General features: G+C 54.6%; 1 protein-coding gene across 3 annotated transcripts in view; it reads left to right on the top strand.

The window, feature by feature from the left end:
* Nucleotides 1-11,405: 11,405 nt before the first annotated feature.
* Nucleotides 11,406-19,097, top strand: part of NTRK3 (neurotrophic receptor tyrosine kinase 3) — a 217,798-nt gene continuing 210,106 nt past the window's right edge. Inside the window, exon 1 of one of the 3 annotated variants that reach the window (XM_037395410.1) lies at nucleotides 11,406-12,682. In XM_037395410.1, coding sequence (XP_037251307.1) covers nucleotides 12,435-12,682 — 248 coding nt within the window. In that variant the 5' untranslated portion in view covers nucleotides 11,406-12,434. The remainder of the gene's footprint in view (nucleotides 12,683-19,097) is intronic. The other 2 variants (XM_037395408.1, XM_037395409.1) reach the window with 2 other exon arrangements.

Below are 19,097 nucleotides of genomic sequence, written 5' to 3'. Positions count from 1 at the left end.
GCCCCGCTGCCGGCAGACGCGGCCTCGCTGCTCTGTGCGGCTCGGAGGCCGTTTTGCTTTTTGCCAGCACGTCCCGCCAGCGCATCCCCAAGCATCTTCGGGAGGTTAAAGAGTGCTCGGGGAGCCAGCGGCTGCTCCGCTGCCTCCGCAAAAGCACGGGAACGGGGCCGGGTGCTGCCCCGGAGCCGGGTTAATGCGGGGGCAGCTGCAGGCACAGCCCCAAGCAGGGTTAATACACTCGCTCTCCCCCGGCTCCCCTCGCTGCTGCGGAGGTTAAACTCCTGCCTCGGCCTTGCAAGAGCTGGTTTTCAACCCAAGGCGAGAGTGACATCGCTTCCCGCTCGCAGGTTAAGCATTTCTTTTGCTTTCCCTAAGGTGGCAGTACGAATCCCCTTGCTGCAGCATCCTCCCACAACCCAGTATTTAAGCTCTGCATCCTCCAAGGTGTCCCTCAGCCTCCCAAAGCACCCAGCACTGTGTTTCGTGGCTCGCTCCCCATCCGTGCTGTCCAGCAGCCCAGTTTGGCCCCGAGTGGCTGCTGGGGGACCCAGGGCACCGCAACACCCACCGCTGCCGGCAGCAACAGTGGTACGCACACAGGCCCAGGCAGGAGGATGCGCTGGGGGGCTGGCAGTGAGGGGCTGCTTGCAGGCAAAGCTGGGAGGGCTTACAAGCTTCCAGGGTCTTGTCAATAGGAGGAGAGATGACAGAGAGGCAGAGAAAGCTGGAAAAAAATTATCTTGATTTTCCACATAGACATAAAAATGTTATTGCTTTGTGTTGGCGTGGGGAAGCTTTAAAGGGTGATAAGAGGGTGTCAGAAAGCCTAGGAGGCAAGGAAAGGACACTTCACATGCCAGCCTAGTTTTTTCACTCCTGGTTTGCAGGATCGTTTCCCAGTGTTCCCTGTCTGGTGCAGTTTGGCTCATGGCTGGCCAAAGGACTGATGTCCTGGGAAAGCAACTCCTGGCCATGGCAGCAGGCTGGCTCCTGTGCCCAGGGAGCCCCACTGCCACCCTGTATCCCTGAAGCTGCTGGGATGCCCCATGGGGTCTCCTCCACCTGCAGCAAAGACCCAGCCTCTTCTAGAAGAGCTGGTGTGCTGGTCCGTGGAGTGAGTTGCTGACTATGCAATCCTCCAGGCTTCCAGGGCACAGTGACCAAAGGAGGTTAAAAATGATCTGGTTGGCAAAAATACCCTGTAATTTCCTCTCTGTCTGATCGCAAAGTGCCCCCTTAGGAGTGCCAGACAGCCCTGGGCAGCAGGCACAGATTTGGATTTACTTCTGTTGTTCAGACCAAACAGCTGCTAAGGGCGTCAGTTATACAGACATGATGATGTTGTCACTTTATGTATCATTTTTATTTCATTGCTCTCCAACGTTTGTAATACCCCGGAGCTCAGAAGCTTAAATAACAGCTCTCCCCATATTGATTTTATCCTTCGCCATTTGGCACTCGTTCATTCCTTTCCCTTTGAGTTCCTAATAACCAGGATTTTAACTGAGCAGCATCCCTCTCCGTGCCTGGGCAGTGACTGTGGCCAGCTGGAGATGGCAGGGGAAGAGATGGGCACAGTAGTTTTATTGGGGTCCTCCAGAGATGGGGCTGGTACACATGTGATGCTGCAGTGCCTCTTGGACTCCTCTTTACCAAAAAAATAAAATTAGCACCAAGGCAAATGTTCTCCCTCAGTTGTAATAACTCTGAAGGAAGTTGTGTTTCGGATCAGGATGTCCCTCTCTGGCAGGCTTTTGGGGATGGAGCAACCAACCAGCTGGTGCTAAGGGAATTATTTCATAAAAAAATGAGTCTTTTCTTCCCAGTGCAAACTGCCTGTGAAGTGACCACGTGCTCTTCACGTGTATCCCCCACATGGAGGTGTGCTGGCTGCTCAGCCCGGGGCTCCCATGTCTGAGCCATGGGACTTGGGCATTGGACCACAAAATCCCTTGTTTTCCTCTGGCTCATCCTTGCAAACCCCCCGGTCCTGCAGCAGGGCTGCTGGGGTTGGTCCATGGTGGTGTGTTCCACCTGCTCTCCCTGCAGGTTTGGAGTGATGGATCTGGGTCCAGAGCACCCAGAGCTGCCAGACCCCCAGAACAGCTTGCTCCATCCTCTCCAGCAGAGCTCACCCACCAAAACCACAGCATCCCTCTGTGCTGCAGGTGAGGAGATAAATAGCACCACGAGCAGAGTGGAGACCTCCGCGAGGCCGAGAAGTTCCCCAAGGGGAATGAATGGGGATGGGCTGCTGGGGCCATTGAAATGGTGTGGGCTTGTGGCAGGACTGGTGAGAGAAGGAGCTCCCCTCCAGCCACTGTTGATAGGCAGTAGAAGGAAATATTTATCTTAACTTCGTTAGATGGCTCTGGCATATCACTAAGGGAGGTGAAGGGGCGAGGGGAGCCCTGTCGCATGATGAAGCAACTGCTATTGAATCTGCCTGCTTCGCGCAGCAATGTCTGTACTCAGAGGCAGGTCAGACTGGCACAGTATGGTCTGGAAGCTCAGCTTATCTGTCTTGGCTATAGAAGTGCTGTTTGGATAATCTGCACACGAGCAGCCAACAGAGATGGTTGCTGGACCCTCCTCTGTGCTGGTGGGAAGCAGAGGTCTCTATCCAGATAATCCTCCTTACAGCACAAGGAAGAACCTGGTGTCATTTTAGCTATCCTTGGTCATTTCAGCTGTAGGGGCCATCTCCAGATTTCAGCTGTGTGCAGTGTTCTGTGTATTTGCAAAAATAAAGTGATCCTTTAATATTTAATCAGTCATTAGTCACTTTTATTTATTTTACTCAGCTGAACTGCATCACAAGTGTTTCACTGATAGCTCTTCATAGTGGAAGCTCTTTGCTGGAGGAAAACTCTCCAGTGTTTGCTATTTTGGACCAACTCAGGCTCCCCTGGAAGCTCTGCAGTGGGTGGCTGAGCACCTCCGGCTGGCAGAAGTCTGTCTGCATCCCTCCCCAGGGCTCTCCCAGAGCCTCCCCAGCTCCCCGGGTGGAGCAGGGCTGGCAGGGCTCTGGTTAATGCTGCCGCACTCAGCTGTTGATGCGTTTGGCTATCACAAACCACAGCCTTGCCTGGCAGGGGGAGCGGGTGCGAAGCCAGGGGAGGGGGGAATGGGAAGATGGGCTCTAGGGACCCCATCCCGCTGAGGTGGGTTGTGTTTCACATTAGTCGATGCTCCTCTGTGGTTTACAGCACTCGCCCAAATGCAACGGCTTGTGGCAAGCCAGCTCAGATATACAGTAGGCATAAATCACATCAGCCAGATCTTTCTCTGTAAGGATGGGAAGAACCACTTTTCAGGCTGGTGGAGTCATAGGGGGAATTGCTCAGTGCTGAGAATTGCTCAGCAATGGGCTAAAAGATGTGGGGGGCTTCGCCCTTTTAGCAGAACGGACATGTAGCTGCAGTGCGAGGTTTTGGGCTTTGGCTTTTCCTGCTTGATATTAAAAGTGGCAGAGCAGAGATGATACAGGTGCCAATGTAGGGAGGAATATGGCACTGCTACCCAGACATCTTCAGGGCTTGCTGGTGTTCTCATCTGCCTTCCTACCCTGGCAGTGTGTCCCAGATGAGCATGGAGACCTCAGAGTTTGACCTGCTGGTGCCTGCCACCAACCAAAATGACCTGAGAGATCATTTGCCACTTTGTAGGATGCTTTCTTGGACTGTAGGTCTGGAGTTTGCTGGACAGGAGGTTGGCAAGTGATTTGGCAACTTGAGTGTTGGACAGGTGGGTGTGAGATTGGTAAGGCTGCTTTTGGAAGGTAGTGATCTTTAGCAAGGGACACGACTGGAGAAGGAGTAGGCAAGCAAAAAACGCCGCATGTTCAAGGAGAAGAAAATCTCCCAGCTGTTTTATGTGCAGGTGTCTAGACCTTTTGTTCACCTGATGATCTGTGGATCATCAACAGCCACAGCTGAATGGATCCATGATGCACAGTCTTCCTTTGGTGATCCTGAGATGGTGTGTAAGGGCTGGGACTGAGGTGAGCACTTCTTCCATCCAGCCCCTGGCCCCTAGCCAGCCCATAAGGAGCTGGAGCAGGCCCTGAACACCACCATTGCTGGAGGAGCAGAAGACAATTATGGTGGGATTTCACCTGCCAGGCATGGGAAGGGGTGGGGGACTGAGCCATTGGTGATGTACTCTCTCCGCATGGCTCCTCCATAATGATCTTTCACGGCACATCCCCACTTCTCAGCTCTAGCATGTGGACGTTGTGCCCATCACACTTGCAGGCATGCTCATGTGCACCAGCTCCAGCCCCTGCAAATACTCGAATCCCCCTTCTCCTTAGCCCCCCAGTGGTTCCCTCAGCTGGCTGCTTCCCACACACATCCCTAATCCTTCAATTTGCCTGCTTGATAAATCTCACCCTCCTCCTCCTAATTCTCCATCTTCATTCCTAACCCCCACCTCATCTTCCTGCAGCCCCTTGGCCCTTTTGTCCCCCCACCTTTGCTCACCCTACATGCTTTCCTTGGAAGGGCTAAAATAAGCTCTACCTGGAGTGTGTTCAAAGGCTAATGTACATCCTCCCATAGTTATTGATTTGTTTACTGCAGACACTTTGGCAGGGTGTTTGCCACAGCTCACACACCAGGCTGCTGCTTCCAGTTCTCCTTGCAGCACAATGGGGGCTGAGGGTAGTGTTAAAGGGCTGACCTGGGGACCACATGCCCTAGCTTGAGGGCAACATCCCTCCATCCCCACCAGACCACACATGTGCCCCAGAGTCTCCCAGGTTATTCCCCATTAGCCCAGCCAGGTGGGAATGGTGAAGGGCTTCCCTGCAGAGCCAAAACCAGAGCTCCCCTACTAGCCCTGCTTTTCTCCCCAGGTGAGCAGAGATCATGGTAGCTGTTTCCCATAGCAAGGCCCCCTCCTGTAAGGTGGTATCAACTCCCAGCATGTGTCTAGGAAGTCTGGCATGAGGGATCAAAATACAATTATGCTATTGAGCCCCAGCTGCTGCCATCCCCGGGTGGGGAGAGATTAGATGCTGCGCATTAGTGGGATTGTTAACGAGTCTGCAAAACCCATGTTGAGAAACAAGCATGGCAGCACCTGGAGAGGAGGGCTCAGGGGCACGGTCCTGCTACTGGGGCTGCTGTCAGCCTGTCACCCTGTGCTCTGGGAGCTCCAGCTTTCAGGTGATGCCGAAGAAGCATGAAAGCAGGAAAACACAGATGCCACCAGCTGCAGAGGGGGAGCGTCCTGCATTCGCTTGCTTTTCTACAGAGTGGGGTGAGGTGGCTGGCACAGAGCATTTTGGGGTCCTGCTTACTCAGCCTGGGGCTCCTGGCTAAGCCAGGCTTCGTAGGTCATAGTCCCTTTGCATTTGGTATGGCCACTTCTCCACGCATGGTGGGTTGAGGGTGGGACCAGCTGTCTCACACCCATCATGGGGTGGGGAGATGTCTTAAGTAATTCCCCTGATGGACCAGGAAACCCTTTCAAACAGCTGCTGACTCAACTCAGCCTTGGGACGAAAGAGGTAGCAGAGATTTTTGAAACTATGTCCTTTTGGGGCCACAGCGATCTCCCCAGTCAGCTGTGGGGGATGCATGTCCCTCATCCCCCTGGCACTTGGGAAGCACATTAGTTGCAGATGATGCTGAAATGGGGCTATATGTCCTTCCAACATCAGAGCCCCGACACCCAGGTAGGAGCTGCCTTCCCTACCCTGCTGTAGATAATAGCAACTTCATCGGATTTATTTGGGAGAGCAACACCCTACAAAAAGATTTTGGTAAATCATTTTACAAGGAGTTGGTTATATTAGTTTCTTCCCTGCTTAACCCTGCTTTGGCACCTCTCTCCAAAGTCAACAGAGCCCCCCGCCCCTGGAAGGAAGATCAGTGAAAGATTTGGAGGCATAAACAGGCTGGGGAACTTTTTCTAAAGCAATTTAATTTCCTCAACAGGGTGACCAGGGTTTGTGGAGCATGTTTCTGTGCACGTGTGCAGGGAAGAGCTCAGGGCGAAGAGGAATTAATTCACCAGTGAGTTGTGAATCAACCTGGAGCCTTGGTAGGGGCCCAAGGTAAGTGTTGTTACCTCTCTGATGAGGTGTGTGTCATAGCCACTTTTCCTTTTGCACAATTTCCTCCCCAGCATCCCAGCGGCAGTCTGAGCTTCTGCGAGCCACACAGCGGGGAGGGATGCTGCCATGGGTGCAGGTGCCCAGCTGGAGCACAGGGACACATGGATGGTGCACTGCAATGCAGGAAAACAGGGCTTGGCATGGACATCACTCTTGCTTTTGTTCTTAAAAGCATGGTTGAAAATAAGCTAAGTTTTTTTTGGGTGTGTGTGGGGGGGTGTTGGTTCATTGTGAATTTTTCTTACGCTGAGGTCCTGCATTGTGGGACATTCCAGGCCCTCTCTGACCCCTCTGAAGTCCTATATGCTCCACCTGCACATTCAGAGACTGAATTAGGAATGTGAGCTTTTTGAAAGCACAGGCTTGGTTTAGGGAAAATCATGGGAGAACATGATGGAGACTTCCACTCCTTTGCCCTGGTAAAGGTTGTGTCCATGACTCTGCAGCCTGACCATTCACTTTGGGAATTTCCTGACTTGTGCCCACAGCCAAGCAGCTTTGTGCATGTAAAATGCCCTGAGAGACATGCAGATGGCAGGGCATCAGAGGAACAATGCTGGGACTATAATTCCTGTTATCTGCCTGCAGCATGGCCATCTTGAGTGCCTCCTGGGACTCCTTGGCAGCCCCCTCCCCAGCTCCTTTCCCAGCAGCTGCCCTCAGACTTTGCAGTCTCACCCCTGTTAGAGCTTCCCCACCCAGGTCTCAGAATTGCGCCTTTTTCTTCTCAGTGAGAGACGGACCAGCTCTGCACAGAGCATCGCTGGCAGATCAAAGAGCTGCCTTGATTTCTTGACAGCGGCTATAATCTGCTCCACATTTTCCTCCTTCCTATTCCTTGGGATTTCCAAGACCTTCCTTGCAGTCTTTCTATACTATTATTATTGCAGGCATCCTCCCTAGACCATCTCTTGGATCTCTTGGATATTACAGCCATGACCAGACCTTTTCCCTGGCTAGACACATTAATTCAGGAGCTGCCTAGGTGGGAGACTGCTTCAGGTCCTAGCGATGAATGCAAGCACAGCATTATTTGTTATCTTTGTGACAGGGATGTTTCTTTAGACCTCACTTGAATATGCTTTCTCCTGAATTTTTTGCTCCTGTTTATTTGAGCAAACAGTTCCTGATTAGATGCTCTTCGTTACATTTTCTTAACAGCCTCGGAGAGTTTATGAACAGGGCATCTGCTGGAACAGCGTCATCCTGCCCTTGTCCCCACATGCCCACAGCATGGGGAAAAAAAGCCGAGGTTAGAGTCTCCTCCCACCAGCTGCTCTCCAGCCACCTCCCCCAGCTGAGACCTTCACCCTTCATCATGCAGCTACTGCTGCCCAAATATGATTGCCCCACGCACCTCCCCCTGCCCCTCTCACTGCAGGTTCCCGGGGCCAGGCTGACCTGTGTGCAGGATGTGACCTTCCCTGCTGCACAGGGGCTCTTCCTGCCAAGCACTTGAGAAGCGATATGGACATCAGATCAAAAGCTGCTTCCAAGCTCTTCCCAGGGTGACAGGAACAAGGAGCTCTGCTTCAGGGAGCAACACTTCTGATGCTCGTGTGTCTGCATGGCTCAGGCAAGAGGCAAATGCCTTTTGGCTCTGCAGGGGCTGATAGTTTCCTCCTGCAGCCTGTGCCAGTGATGCTGTGGGGGATACTGTGCCCCCAAACCATCCGTGACCATCCCTCGCCCCAAAAGCTGGCAGCAGCTCCCGAGCACTGACCCTGCAAGCTGAATCCTCTCCAAAATTCCCCTTCTTGGGGTATCTCTGCGAAGGGGCATGCGAACCTACAACCAAATTCCCAACACAAGGGATGAAACCTTTCTCTGTGCCTCTCCCGTCAGAACTCACGCCCTGCGCTGCTGTCTGGCACTGCTGCATGCTGCCAAGCAGCAGCTCTGCCCACCCTGGGGCTGGCTGTGTTTCAGAGGTGCGCAAAGTGGCCCTGCTGTAGGCAGATTTTCAGATCCTTCTGGACAAGAGGGGGGCTAGAAAAATGTCAGCTCATCATTTTCAGCGAACAGCGAGTGCTGTTCTGGTAATAGGGAGCAGGGCGGTGCATGCCTTAACGCGGGCCTGCCAGATCGATACGAAGATCAGAGGCAGGAGTGGACGTAGGAGCTTATGATGACTGAGCAGATATCGGACCACAGATCTCTTTCTGGTCAGGCTCCGAAGGGCTATGATGTTTGCTGGCCCCAGGAGACAAGCAGTGCTTTGGGGAGCCTTTACCTGGGAAGCAGAGCGGCAGCAGGGAAGATTGTCCCCAAGGGATAGGCAGCCCTAGAGCATGATACTAAAGGCAGCCGTGTGGGTGGGAAGAGCAGAAATGCCAACAGAACAGCTGCCTTCACCTCTGTTCATGGCCAGGAGCCTCACGGGCACCTCCCAGGCCTGCTCCTTCTTCTGGGCTGGGTGTTTCGGTAGCAACCTGTGTGCCCATGCAAAGGGCAGCTGGGATAGGGGAGATGGAGACCTCTCTGCAGGGGAACTGGTGTTTGATCTCAGCCAAGTGCATTCCATGGAATTTCTGGAGGCTCTTGAAGGCCAGAGAGAAGCCAGCCCCTGAACCCCTGTGGGGCAGAGTTCTCGCAGGAGGCACTGATTTCATCCTTCATGGAGATGCTTCTTGAAAGAGCAATTTGCCAGCATCCCTCAGAGCAATAACGGCAAGGCCTCTGCTTGAGATACCATCTCTGCACTCTGACAGCCCCATCACTCATGCCCTGCTCCTGCCTCCCTCTTCCACGGGGACAGGAGTGAGGGATGGAGGCAGGGATGGAGGCAGGGAGGGTGCATTCCCACCATCTGCAACTCCCAAATACTCCCATTCCCTTTTGGGTCTGGACGTGCTCTCGCTGAGCATCATCTTCTGTTTGTCTGTGGACCGGTGAGGGGTGGCGGGTGCCAGCGGGGGAAGGAGGACCAGGAGCCGCGCAGGTGTGGTGCTGGGTGAAGGCTGGTGGCCCGTCCGCTCTCTGTGGCAGGGACTTTGCTGTCGCTGCAGTCTCTTCTGCCAGCGAACTCGCCAATCCCCCTGGCAGCCTGCACTGGGGAGGATGAACAGCGCCCTCGTTTCTTTCTCTTCCTGCCTACCTTCCGCCTGCCCTCTGGGCACCCAGCTGGATGCTCCCGCTCCTCCCATTCCCCCGCTTTGCCTGGCCACGTTTCCTCTGCGAGTGGCAGCTTTATCTCTTAGCGGCAGAGGAAGCCGTGGCTTGGCATAAAACCTCCTCATCAGCTGCTGAAGTGGGGCCAGCCTGGCACCGGGTGGCAGAGTGGGATGTGCATGTTGTGAGGCAAGTGGGCTCCTGCACCCCTCACACCCAGGACAGCCGACCTGAGATCTCCCCAACTTTCTGCAGGTTAAATCTCGTCCTTGCAAGGGGGCTGCAAAGCATGGGAGTGGCTCAGCTTGCAGAGGAGGACCCAAAAGCCTCTCTGGATGGGTTCATGCTTCCTTAGCAGTTGTGCTTTGCTCCAGGCCAGGGGTGGACCCGTGCCCTGGGACACAGAGGGACACAGGGCGGGCTGCCACCTGGTGAGTAGTCATGAGAGTGCTCATGCCCATGCCAAGCGGTGCTGCCCTGGCACCTCCAGGTGACAGTGGCTTCCCCAGGTCCCGACACCGATCTCCCCAGAGGAGAGCCTTGCCTTGCTGTGGGACTGTGGTGGGTCCACAATGCAGGTGTGTGCCCCCTGAACGTGTCCCCACTCTGTGACCAGCCCCGTGGTGACATGCCAGGGCAGGCTGAAGGCCTCACACCAGTTTTGCAGGCAATGATGTGATTGATGTCAAGTGCCATGAGGAGGCTGTGATCTTGCACCAGTTCCAGTATAAGGAAGCCCTGGTCTTGCCCATGCACTGGTTTTGCAGGTAGTGTGATGTCCCCTGCACTGCTGAGGGATGAACCCACATGCTGGCTGGGCATTGTGGGGTGCCCAGCGTCCCCCACTGGCAGGGGCATGTGACATGGTGCACTCCATCACTGTCTTCTCCAGTCTGGTTGCAGTGCTGAGCCACGGGAATGGCATCGCTCTGATGTCTTTGGGGAAGCTGAGGCAGGGAATAAATATATGCCTGGGTGTTTTCCTTTGTGGTGCCTTCCCAGACACAGTCTCCATACAGATGCCTGAAGACAGAACCTACTTCTTATGGGGGTGGGGACCCCCCCTTCCCTGCCATGCTCCTCTTCCTTGCAGTGCCAGGCACTTGTGACCTCTTTAGATCCAGGTGTTCCACTTCAGTAATTTGCAAGCAGGTGGGGCTCAGGGAGAAGCCAGTCCTCCCACCTCGGTATTTATTCACCAGGCAAGTACCCCTGCTTCCCCTAGGGAGTCCTGGCAGGAGGAGCCCTAGCAAAACTACCTTGTGCCCTGGAAGCTGCCCACGGGATCAGGACTGATGCCCCGGTATGTGCAGCCCCTTGCACATCACTGCTGTCCCCAGGCCCTGTGCCGAGGCTGTGCGGCAATGGGTGAGGAGTTACCCAAGCGTGAGCCCTGCTTGTGCTCTGCTGGGATGGGCTCTTGCGAGCATTGGCCGTGGGCAGCCTGCTCCCCACTGAGGTGTATGGGTGCATGAACTGTGCTTGCAAATCCTCCCTGCAGCTGCTTTTCTTTTTTTCCTGTGCCGCCCCCCCCCCCCCCTTTTTACCCCCAAATCCTGTTGCCCCTTCTGGACTAGGATGATTTGGAGCGCACAGCAGAGCCTGGAGGTGTTGGTTCAGCCTGTGCAGAGATCCCTCTGTCCCTTCTCCCTATGCAAAGCCCTGTGCCTGGCAGAAGTAGACCCTTGAAATATTTGGAGTCCTACACCTGTAACTCCTCCCTTCACCCATGATCCTGCCTGCAGCACCATCCCTTTATCACAGTGTCTCCGTGTGGAGGAGCAGAGATGAAACTATTGGGGGTGGGGTGGGGGGGTGGGGGGGAAGCATGCAGAAAAGCGCTGTAGAAAAGCAGAGCAAATTAAGCAGAGCTCTGATCTGCTTGGGTTTGTGCTTGCCAAAAATGCACCATGCATCTTAATTCGCTCTGCTGTTCAGCTCGCACTCACTGCTCTCCTGATGCCATTTCGGCGCTCTGAGCTCAGCCTTTTCAACACTTCAGTCTTCCTCTTTCAGGATTTTTTTTTTTTTTTTTGCATGTCTGATTGCAGAATCTGCTGCAGGAGGGAAGGGGGAAGCCAGGGGAAGGAGGACGGGAGCCGCGACCCTGGGTGCTCCTGCTTGCACTTCCTGGCAGTCTCCGTTGCATTTTGGTGGGGGGGGGAGTGGTGGGGGGTGCGTGTGTGTCTTTTCTAGAAAGTCCTTCCTGGGTGCTCTCCAGTCTCTTCTCCCACCCAGCCGTCTGATCTGCCTCTCGTTAGGATCGTCTAAAGAAAAAAAAAAAATTAAATTGCTGTAATCCACACTGGCTTTCATTCTCTTCCACTTCAGTTTAATCTTTCTTTCCTCTCCACCCTTGTGTCCGGATTGCAGGCGGGGGGTGGGGGCTGTGAACCCACCCCACAACCAAGCGAAAGACAGCATCGTCCTCCTCCCAAAGACGAAAGAGCCTGAGAAAGCAGGAGCCGAGCCAGAGCCCCTCTGCTCTCCCTCCCCAGCACAAATTTAACCCCAGCTGCAACTTTTCCTCTGCTGGCGGGGCTGAGCTGGGGCTCCAGCAGCGCCGGGGTGGGTTTTTCCCTTCTCTCTCCCCCCTCCCCTAGGTTGATTTTAGCGGCGAGGGAGGGGGGTGGGGAATCCTTTTTATTGCAGAGCCCGGCTAGCTTTGCAAGCCTTCCTTCTTCTCCTCCCCTGCTTTTTGTGCCCGCCGCAGCAGGGCTGGCCAGGCCGGGGGAGGGAAGCGATGGGAAGGGGAGGTCGCCCCCTCCTCTCCCTCTGTGTGTTTTTTTTGCAGGTGTGTCAATTTTAATTCTGCCCAGTAGGTGGGACTTGGTGACTTTCGCACCGTTTTCGTTATTTATTTATTTCCTCGGCTGCCTCCCCAGCCTCCCGTTGCAATCCTCCGGAGCGGCTGGCGGGGAGCGGCGGGCGGCGGGCGCAGGGCGGCCGGGCCAGCATGCATCCCCGCCCGCTGCCGCTGCCCTAGCGGGAATTACAGCCTCTCCGAGCCAGCTGCCAGCATGATTTCATCTGCTGGAGGATTTTTGCATCTGATCGCTTGAGGTTTTGTTGTGTGTGGTTTTTTTTTTTTTTTTTCTTTTCTCCCTCTGTCTTTGTTTCCTTCCCCCCTTTCCCCCCCTTCCCCTCCCTCCATCCCCCCTTTCCTCCTCCTCCTCTTTTTTAGAAGCAGCAATCGGAGATGGATGTCTCTCTTTGCCCTACCAAGTGCACTTTCTGGAGGGTATTTTTGCTCTGGAGCATTTGGGGAGACTATCTGCTTTCGGTGCTGGCTTGCCCTGCTAATTGTCTTTGCAGCAAGACAGACATCAATTGCAAGAAGCCGGATGATGGGAACCTCTTCCCTCTCTTGGAAGGGCAGGATTCAGGCAGCAGCAATGGCAACACGAGCATCAATATCACGGACATCTCAAGGAACATCACTTCCATGTAAGTGGGGTGCCCCCGGGGCGCCGTCCCCTCCCGGTGCGGGCTGGCCGGGCTGTGCAGGGCTCAGGTGCCCTCGGCACTGCCGCGCTGCCTGGCGGAGCTCAGCCCGGCTGCCCGTGCGGAGGACGCAGATCCGCCTTTCCCCCTTACCCCATCCCCCCTCACAAAAATTAAAAAGCCCAGCAACAGTTTGGCCGAGGCTTAAGAGGAGTAAAGTCAATGAGATCCGATTCCTTAGCAGGAGAGAGAGCAGCAGGCGAAGATGCTAAAGCTGCTGCTTCCTTTAACTGCTCTTGCAAGGGGAGGGGGGACGCCACAGCCACATACAACCACATATTTACCCAAATTGGGCAAGAAAAGCAAGTTCTGAGCCGCTTGTTCTTTTTCGAGACTTTGGATCCGGTTAGAATATCGTATTTTTTTTGCATCCCCACAACAGAAAATGCTGCCTGCCCTGCCCTGGCTGAGTGTATCTGGGCATCTGCGGTTTCGCCTTTTTAAGGGGAGGGAAAAAAAAAATAAACAGGACAGTGAGATGTCCCTTAAGTAGTTTATTTAACTCGCATTGTTATAATTTTGTAACTCGCCGTGGTGCTGCGATAGGATTTGCATGTTTTCGTCTCGGGGTGGTGACGGTGGGGAGAAGCATCGGAGCAAGGAGGTATTTTTAGTTGAGCACTTTGCGTTTGTTTGCATGCTTGTTTATCTGGAAAATCAACTTGAAGTTGCATTATCCTTGTTTGGAGAGGCAGTTAGCAAAGCCTATGTTAATCTCATCAACGTGGAGTCGAGAAAGGAATATATTTCCTTCTCCTGAATCCATCATGCTGTGTGTGTGTGTGGAAAAAAAAATAATCCTCATCGCTTCCAATCTCTGCTCTTTATTTTCCAGTACATTTTTGAGCGAGATGAACTCTGAGCCATTTCATTATTCTAATGCTAATTGAAATGTGAGCATTTAGGGAAATGTAGCCCCCAGAGCAAGTTGCCAGTGGGAGTTGAGCAGGGAAGAGGTGGAATCCTTTATTCTGGCAGTTAAATGCAGCAAGGTTTGAAATGAGTAATGGAGGGTTATTTATTTATTTATTTATTTTCCACCTCGATGGCACAGTTGCATAGAGGGAGAGGGCTTTGCTGGGTCTCTTCCTGAGGCTGTTTTATTTGGTCACAGTGCAGTTGCAGCAGAGCCATGGAGTAATTGCGGTGCCTTTTTCGCAGCTCTGCTTGTCACCTTTGCTGGGTAAAGATGACGGGAGCCGCTTTCCCCACTTGCTTACAGGTTTATGCGATGCCCAGGCAGGTTTTCAGCAGGTACCACTGACCCTGAACTCCCAGCTCTCCCTTCACCTTGCTAGCAAACCTCTGCAAACCCAGCCGGAATGGGGAAAGTAAACGGGGAAACTCATGCAGTGCTCCCTTCCCAATTGCCCTATATTTATCCTGCATCTCGGTACTGGAGTGTTTTCTGTGCAATGCCAGAGGGATATGGATGATGCTTGGGAAGTCAGAGAAACTCGTGTTTTTTCCCTGTGCTTGCTGTTTGTTGTGGTTTGGTTTTAACCCTTTGCGGGGTGGGGAGCAGCAGTAAAGGCTGCGAAGGATTTGGAAGCCCACCAGCGTGAGCGAGCGTGCGTTGTCAGATGCACATACATCTGAACTGCTGTGAGAGGTAGTATTATGTGAGCCCTTTGTGCCCAGAAAACGTCTTTACTGCTTTGAAATTGAAAAATGCTGATAAGCAGTCTGTAAAAAGGAGAGGGTAAAAAAAACCAGAAACGGACAACTCTAGAAACAGAGATGTTGGGTATTTTTTTGGAGAGGAGCTTTTCTTAACTTGGGGAAGGAGGAGAAGGTGCCAGTTCTGGCTGGAATTTGTATGCATCTCTGCTCCACACTGAGCAAAGCACGTTCCCTCACCCTCTGCATCGCTGCTGGCCCTGTGCCTCCCTCCTTGGGTTTGGGGGGCTGAGGCACAGGACTGGGGTGAACCCCAAAATGCTGGAAGGGGCTGAGGCTGAGCATGGGTGAAAACTTTCCCCAGGGCTTTGTGCTTACTGGGAAGGCAGCAGTGGTTCATAGGGGATACTTACGGGAGCAGAGGAATAGTTTGTGTGGTGGGGCCATTTCCTGGGAAAAGGAGCCACTGCTGGGAGCCAGGGTTGAACCCACATTCACGTTTTTGCATGGGAGGCGTCAGGTCCTGCACCCTTCCAGGCTGATTTCAGGCCCCTCCTTGCCAGCCCCTGCATCATGGGTGCTGGGGCGAGGGGCGCATCAAAGCCCAGCCTGGTCATCACTGAATCACCCTTGGAGTGCAGGTCTGATTCAGCTGGGCACCGAACGGTGCTTCCCCCTGCTTGCCACGCTCACTGGGGGCCTGGTTTCATTAGGCAGCTTGCCTCGTTTGTGGGCAGTGAGTGGGCAAAAACACCTTCTCCCACTGGGCTTGGGGGTCAATAAGGGAGGCTTAGCTCTGTCCCTGTGGCTGGGGGGTGCTATGCTCCAGCCAGGTCCTCCCTGCAGGCCCTGGGGAAAGTGGTGGTCTCTGCTCCATCCTGCTGCTGGTGAAAAGGTAGATGGGATGTGGTGTGGTGAAGCCACCCTGGGGCGAAGCAGGGCCTTATTCGCGTCTGAAAGACAAGCTCAGTTTTGCAATCAGAGCTTGGGTGGTGCTGATGAAAGGCTGCCAGGGCCCATTTGGAGGCCTTGGAGGAAGGAAAGCAGTGTCAGCCAGATCGGAGGGCTTATCCACCTTACGCCCTTGAGCCAGGGCAGAGGCCCCCCTCCATTGCAGCCCAGCCAGGCCAGTCCCCCCAGCATTGGGGGCCAAGCCAGCAAGAGCTTTGCGTTATTTCACACCTCAGTGGCTGATGAGACCCCTGAGGCAAGGATGGCAGGAGGGGGACACCCAGCCTGTGGCACTGCCCGCAGAGGGAGGCAGGGCAGGCCAGCCCTGTGGGTGCCCATAGTGTGATACCCCATCATCAAGCCTCCCATTGTAGCTCTCAAATGAATAGCCTTCACTCCAATTGCTGCTGCTTCTGGTTTCCCACCCATCCTCCTTTTGGTGAGAGCAGAGCAGCTGCAGTCAGGATTGGGTGGCTTCTGCCCTGGCTGGGCTGGGGGGGGGATGTTGGCACACAACCTTCATACAAATCCAGGCAGTGCCAGGTTAATAGTGAAGCAGAGGAAGGGCAGGAGGTTCCTACCCTGACGTGGAGGAGGCTGGGTTGGCTGATGTTCCTCTGCCCTTTCCCAGCCTGCCCAGAAACATATCCAATTTCAGATCGCATCCCTGGGGATGCAGCTCTGCACACAGACATCCCTGTGAGGCCTGCCAAGGGTTCTGTCTAGCGCTGGGGCCAGCTTGGACCCTGGCTGAGTTGGTTCCAGTTTGGAGTCATGTTGCTGGACTTCCCCCCCCCGATTTGGGGAGAGGACCCACCATGGGGCTGGTTCATGGCACTGCTTTTCCTCAGGCAGCTGGGTAGCCTTAGCTGTGCCCCCAGCCAGGTGTGACCTGTAGAGATGCTCAAGCTTCCCCTAACCCAGCCTCACCCCTGTGGTGCAGGGCTCCATCCCTTGCAAGACCTCCCTAAAAAGACCAGATGCGCAGGGAGAACTTTGGTTCTGGGGGTCTGCAGTGCAAAACCCCTTCTGCCCTCATGTCCCGAGCAACCAGGGTGTTTTCCACTCTGGGTCTCCATCCATGGCACCGCAGGGGTCTGGCTGGCAGCCGGGCTCGCCTGTGCCGCCGCGTGTTGGGATGACGGCGGGCGCCGCGTGCCAGGGGCGGGCCGGGGAGTTACCCTTCTGGCAGCGTGGGCAGCGCCTGCGTGCGCTGGCATGGCGCGTGGGGAAGGACAGACGGAGGAGTTTGCCATCTGGGCCTCCCTACTTCTCAGCTGTTGCTATGGCACTGCAGAGATGCTGCCAGGCAGGCGGCGGTGGCCTTCGTTTGTCACCTCTGGGCTCCCTCGAGGTAGGGATGTGTCCCTGGTATATAAAGACTTGCTTTCTTACCCAGCCTCACCAGGAGAGGACGGGGGTTCTCGTGGTAAAATACCCTTGGTGGTTACATTTGCAGGATTTATCTGTGTAGGTAGTAGCTGCCTTCAACAAGGTGAGATGAACTCAGAGAAACCCAGGAGGAGGTGGGTCACTGGGGAGCACACATGCGGGATGTGGGATTTTGCAGTGTCACTTGTAGGTCAAGGGGAAGCATCTTGCCCCCTCCATGGACAAGAGGAGAAGCCCCGTCCTTTCCTACTGGGCTGTCCTACCAGCCCATGGCAGCATCCGCTCCATCCCCATCCCGTGGGCCTGGCTGGGGGCGGGAGAGCCACGTCAGAGCCAGGCACCGTGGGGGGTGAGCAGCAGGCAGCCCCCACTCACTGCAGTAGGAGCTGGGAGCACGTGGCATGGGGGAGAGCGTGGGGTGCTCAGAATGGTAGCACCCCTTCACTGCCAGTGCAGGGAGAGCTGAGGCACTGGTGATGCCCATGTATGCCTGCATCTGGGAAGGAGGGAAAGAAAGAAAAGGCGAGCATCTTCCTGGAAGGGCTGGGTGAAGCAGAACTTGCTTTGGTGACACAAACAGCCAGGAAGAGGGCTCCCGTGATGTTCAAGCTGGTGATTGCTCTGCTTCAGACAACAGGGCACAAACTTTTCCCCTCTCTGAATTAGCCACAGCATGCCCAGTGTGCCTTGTGTACTACTGCTCTCCAGAGATGAAGGGCTCTGTGTTCCCAAAGCTTCTCATCCCATCGTTCCTCCCATCTCCTGGTCCCAGAGGCTTTGGCTGTTGCAGAGACCATTCAAAAGGTCCCCAATTCAATCCAGCATTGTTTTGCAAGGCTCTTGTTTACGCAAAGCAGCTGTCCCGAAGGTTGTTGGGATGGGGGAGGCTGGTGCAGCATGAGGCTGTGAGGACAGAAGAGGGTGCAGAGATATCTGGGACAAGAGGGTAGGCTGAGGTATGGTCTTGATGCTCTAGAGGTACTTTAAGCCAGGAGCACTGGTCCTGACTGTGTTCCCATATTGCCCCACATGCATCAGGGGATCGGGTCCGTGGCGGGTGCTGCCTTGTGCACCAAAGTAGCTGAACTTGCACCAGGAGCACCCTGGGCTGGCTGCTGGCTCCTTGCCCTGCTCTTATGGCCTTTCTCCCTGCTGACCAGTCCTGCAGGGAGGCACTTTCCTGGAACAGGTGATGTCTGGGACCTTCAGTGCTTTTGCAGCCCTTCAGGCTATGCTCAGGGACAGAGCAGAAGGATCTGGGGTAGATGGACTATAGAAGGTGTTTTTTGGAGGTGCTGGCCATCAAGGCCAGGTCTCAGCTTGGCTTTCCCAGCAGTGACTGGGCTAACACTGGGCGGAAGACACAAAGCACCTAAGAGTTACAGCCCTACTCTGCCTGGGACACAAGATTCCTACTGGGTTGTCACCTGCCTTTTCATGCCAGGGTCTGCTGGTGTCTGCCCTCCTTGTGCCTGATCCCACTGGGATCTGCAGCCATGTCTGCATTGCCGGGCTCTGCTGATGGGCCACTCCAGCTATTTCTGTGGGGACAAAACAATTTTGGTGTCTGCCAGAAGTTCCCAGTTTTTTTCTGAGCTGAATGTAGGGTCTGAGCTGCTTCCCAGACCGGAGAAACTGCTGACCTGGATGGTTTGAGGGTGCATGTGACATCTTCCCAGCCCTCGTGTCCTGCAGGGTTTGGGGAGGTCTAAGTCAGCTCTGCCTGCTGGCTTGTCTCCTTGGGCTTGCAGAGGTGAGATGAGGATGCTTTGGGTCTAGGACAGGTGTTTCATGGAGGGAAGAAGTGGAGATGGAGGGTAAGAGATTGAGGAAGGACCTGCCTTGCTGCCTTGGAGGCTCAGAGATGGTTGCCTTGGGCTAGGGGCTTTTGTAGATCTTGGTTAAGGAAAGCTCTACCCCATCAACTCACCCCTGTGGGGGTGACACCTTCATGTGCTTTGTCATGAGGCTGCTCATGGTCTCCCAAAGGCCTGTGACCATCCATGCACCCAGCACTACTGGGCTCTTTCAGTGAACCCCCCAAACAGGCCATGGGGTGTCCCATGGGGTCACACCTGGTGAGCCCTGCAGGTAGGTTGTGCTCGGTGATGTTGCCCAGTGCCACCCTGGCCCGCTGGCTTGTCCTGCTCAATGCAGTGCCCATGCCAGGTGTTGCCCAAGAGTTTGTGCTTGGATTTGGTGCATCCCATTCAAGGGGGGCTGCGGTCAAGCGGGCAGTGAACCAACCCTGGAGCCTGCCAGGCTTCCAAAAGCGGGTGTTGATAACGCTTGTGACTCAGTGTATTATTTACTGGGTACTGTGCAATTTTCAGCTTTGGGTTTCCTGCAGTTGGGGGGGTCGGCAGGTGTCTGGGAGCAGCCTGCGGGCTCTGAT

The sequence above is a fragment of the Falco rusticolus genome, chromosome 7 (genome assembly GCF_015220075.1).
Source record: "Falco rusticolus isolate bFalRus1 chromosome 7, bFalRus1.pri, whole genome shotgun sequence".
Lineage (NCBI taxonomy): Eukaryota > Metazoa > Chordata > Aves > Falconiformes > Falconidae > Falco > Falco rusticolus.
Note: the sequence above shows the minus strand (reverse complement) of the source record. Positions and strands in the feature narration are given on the sequence as shown.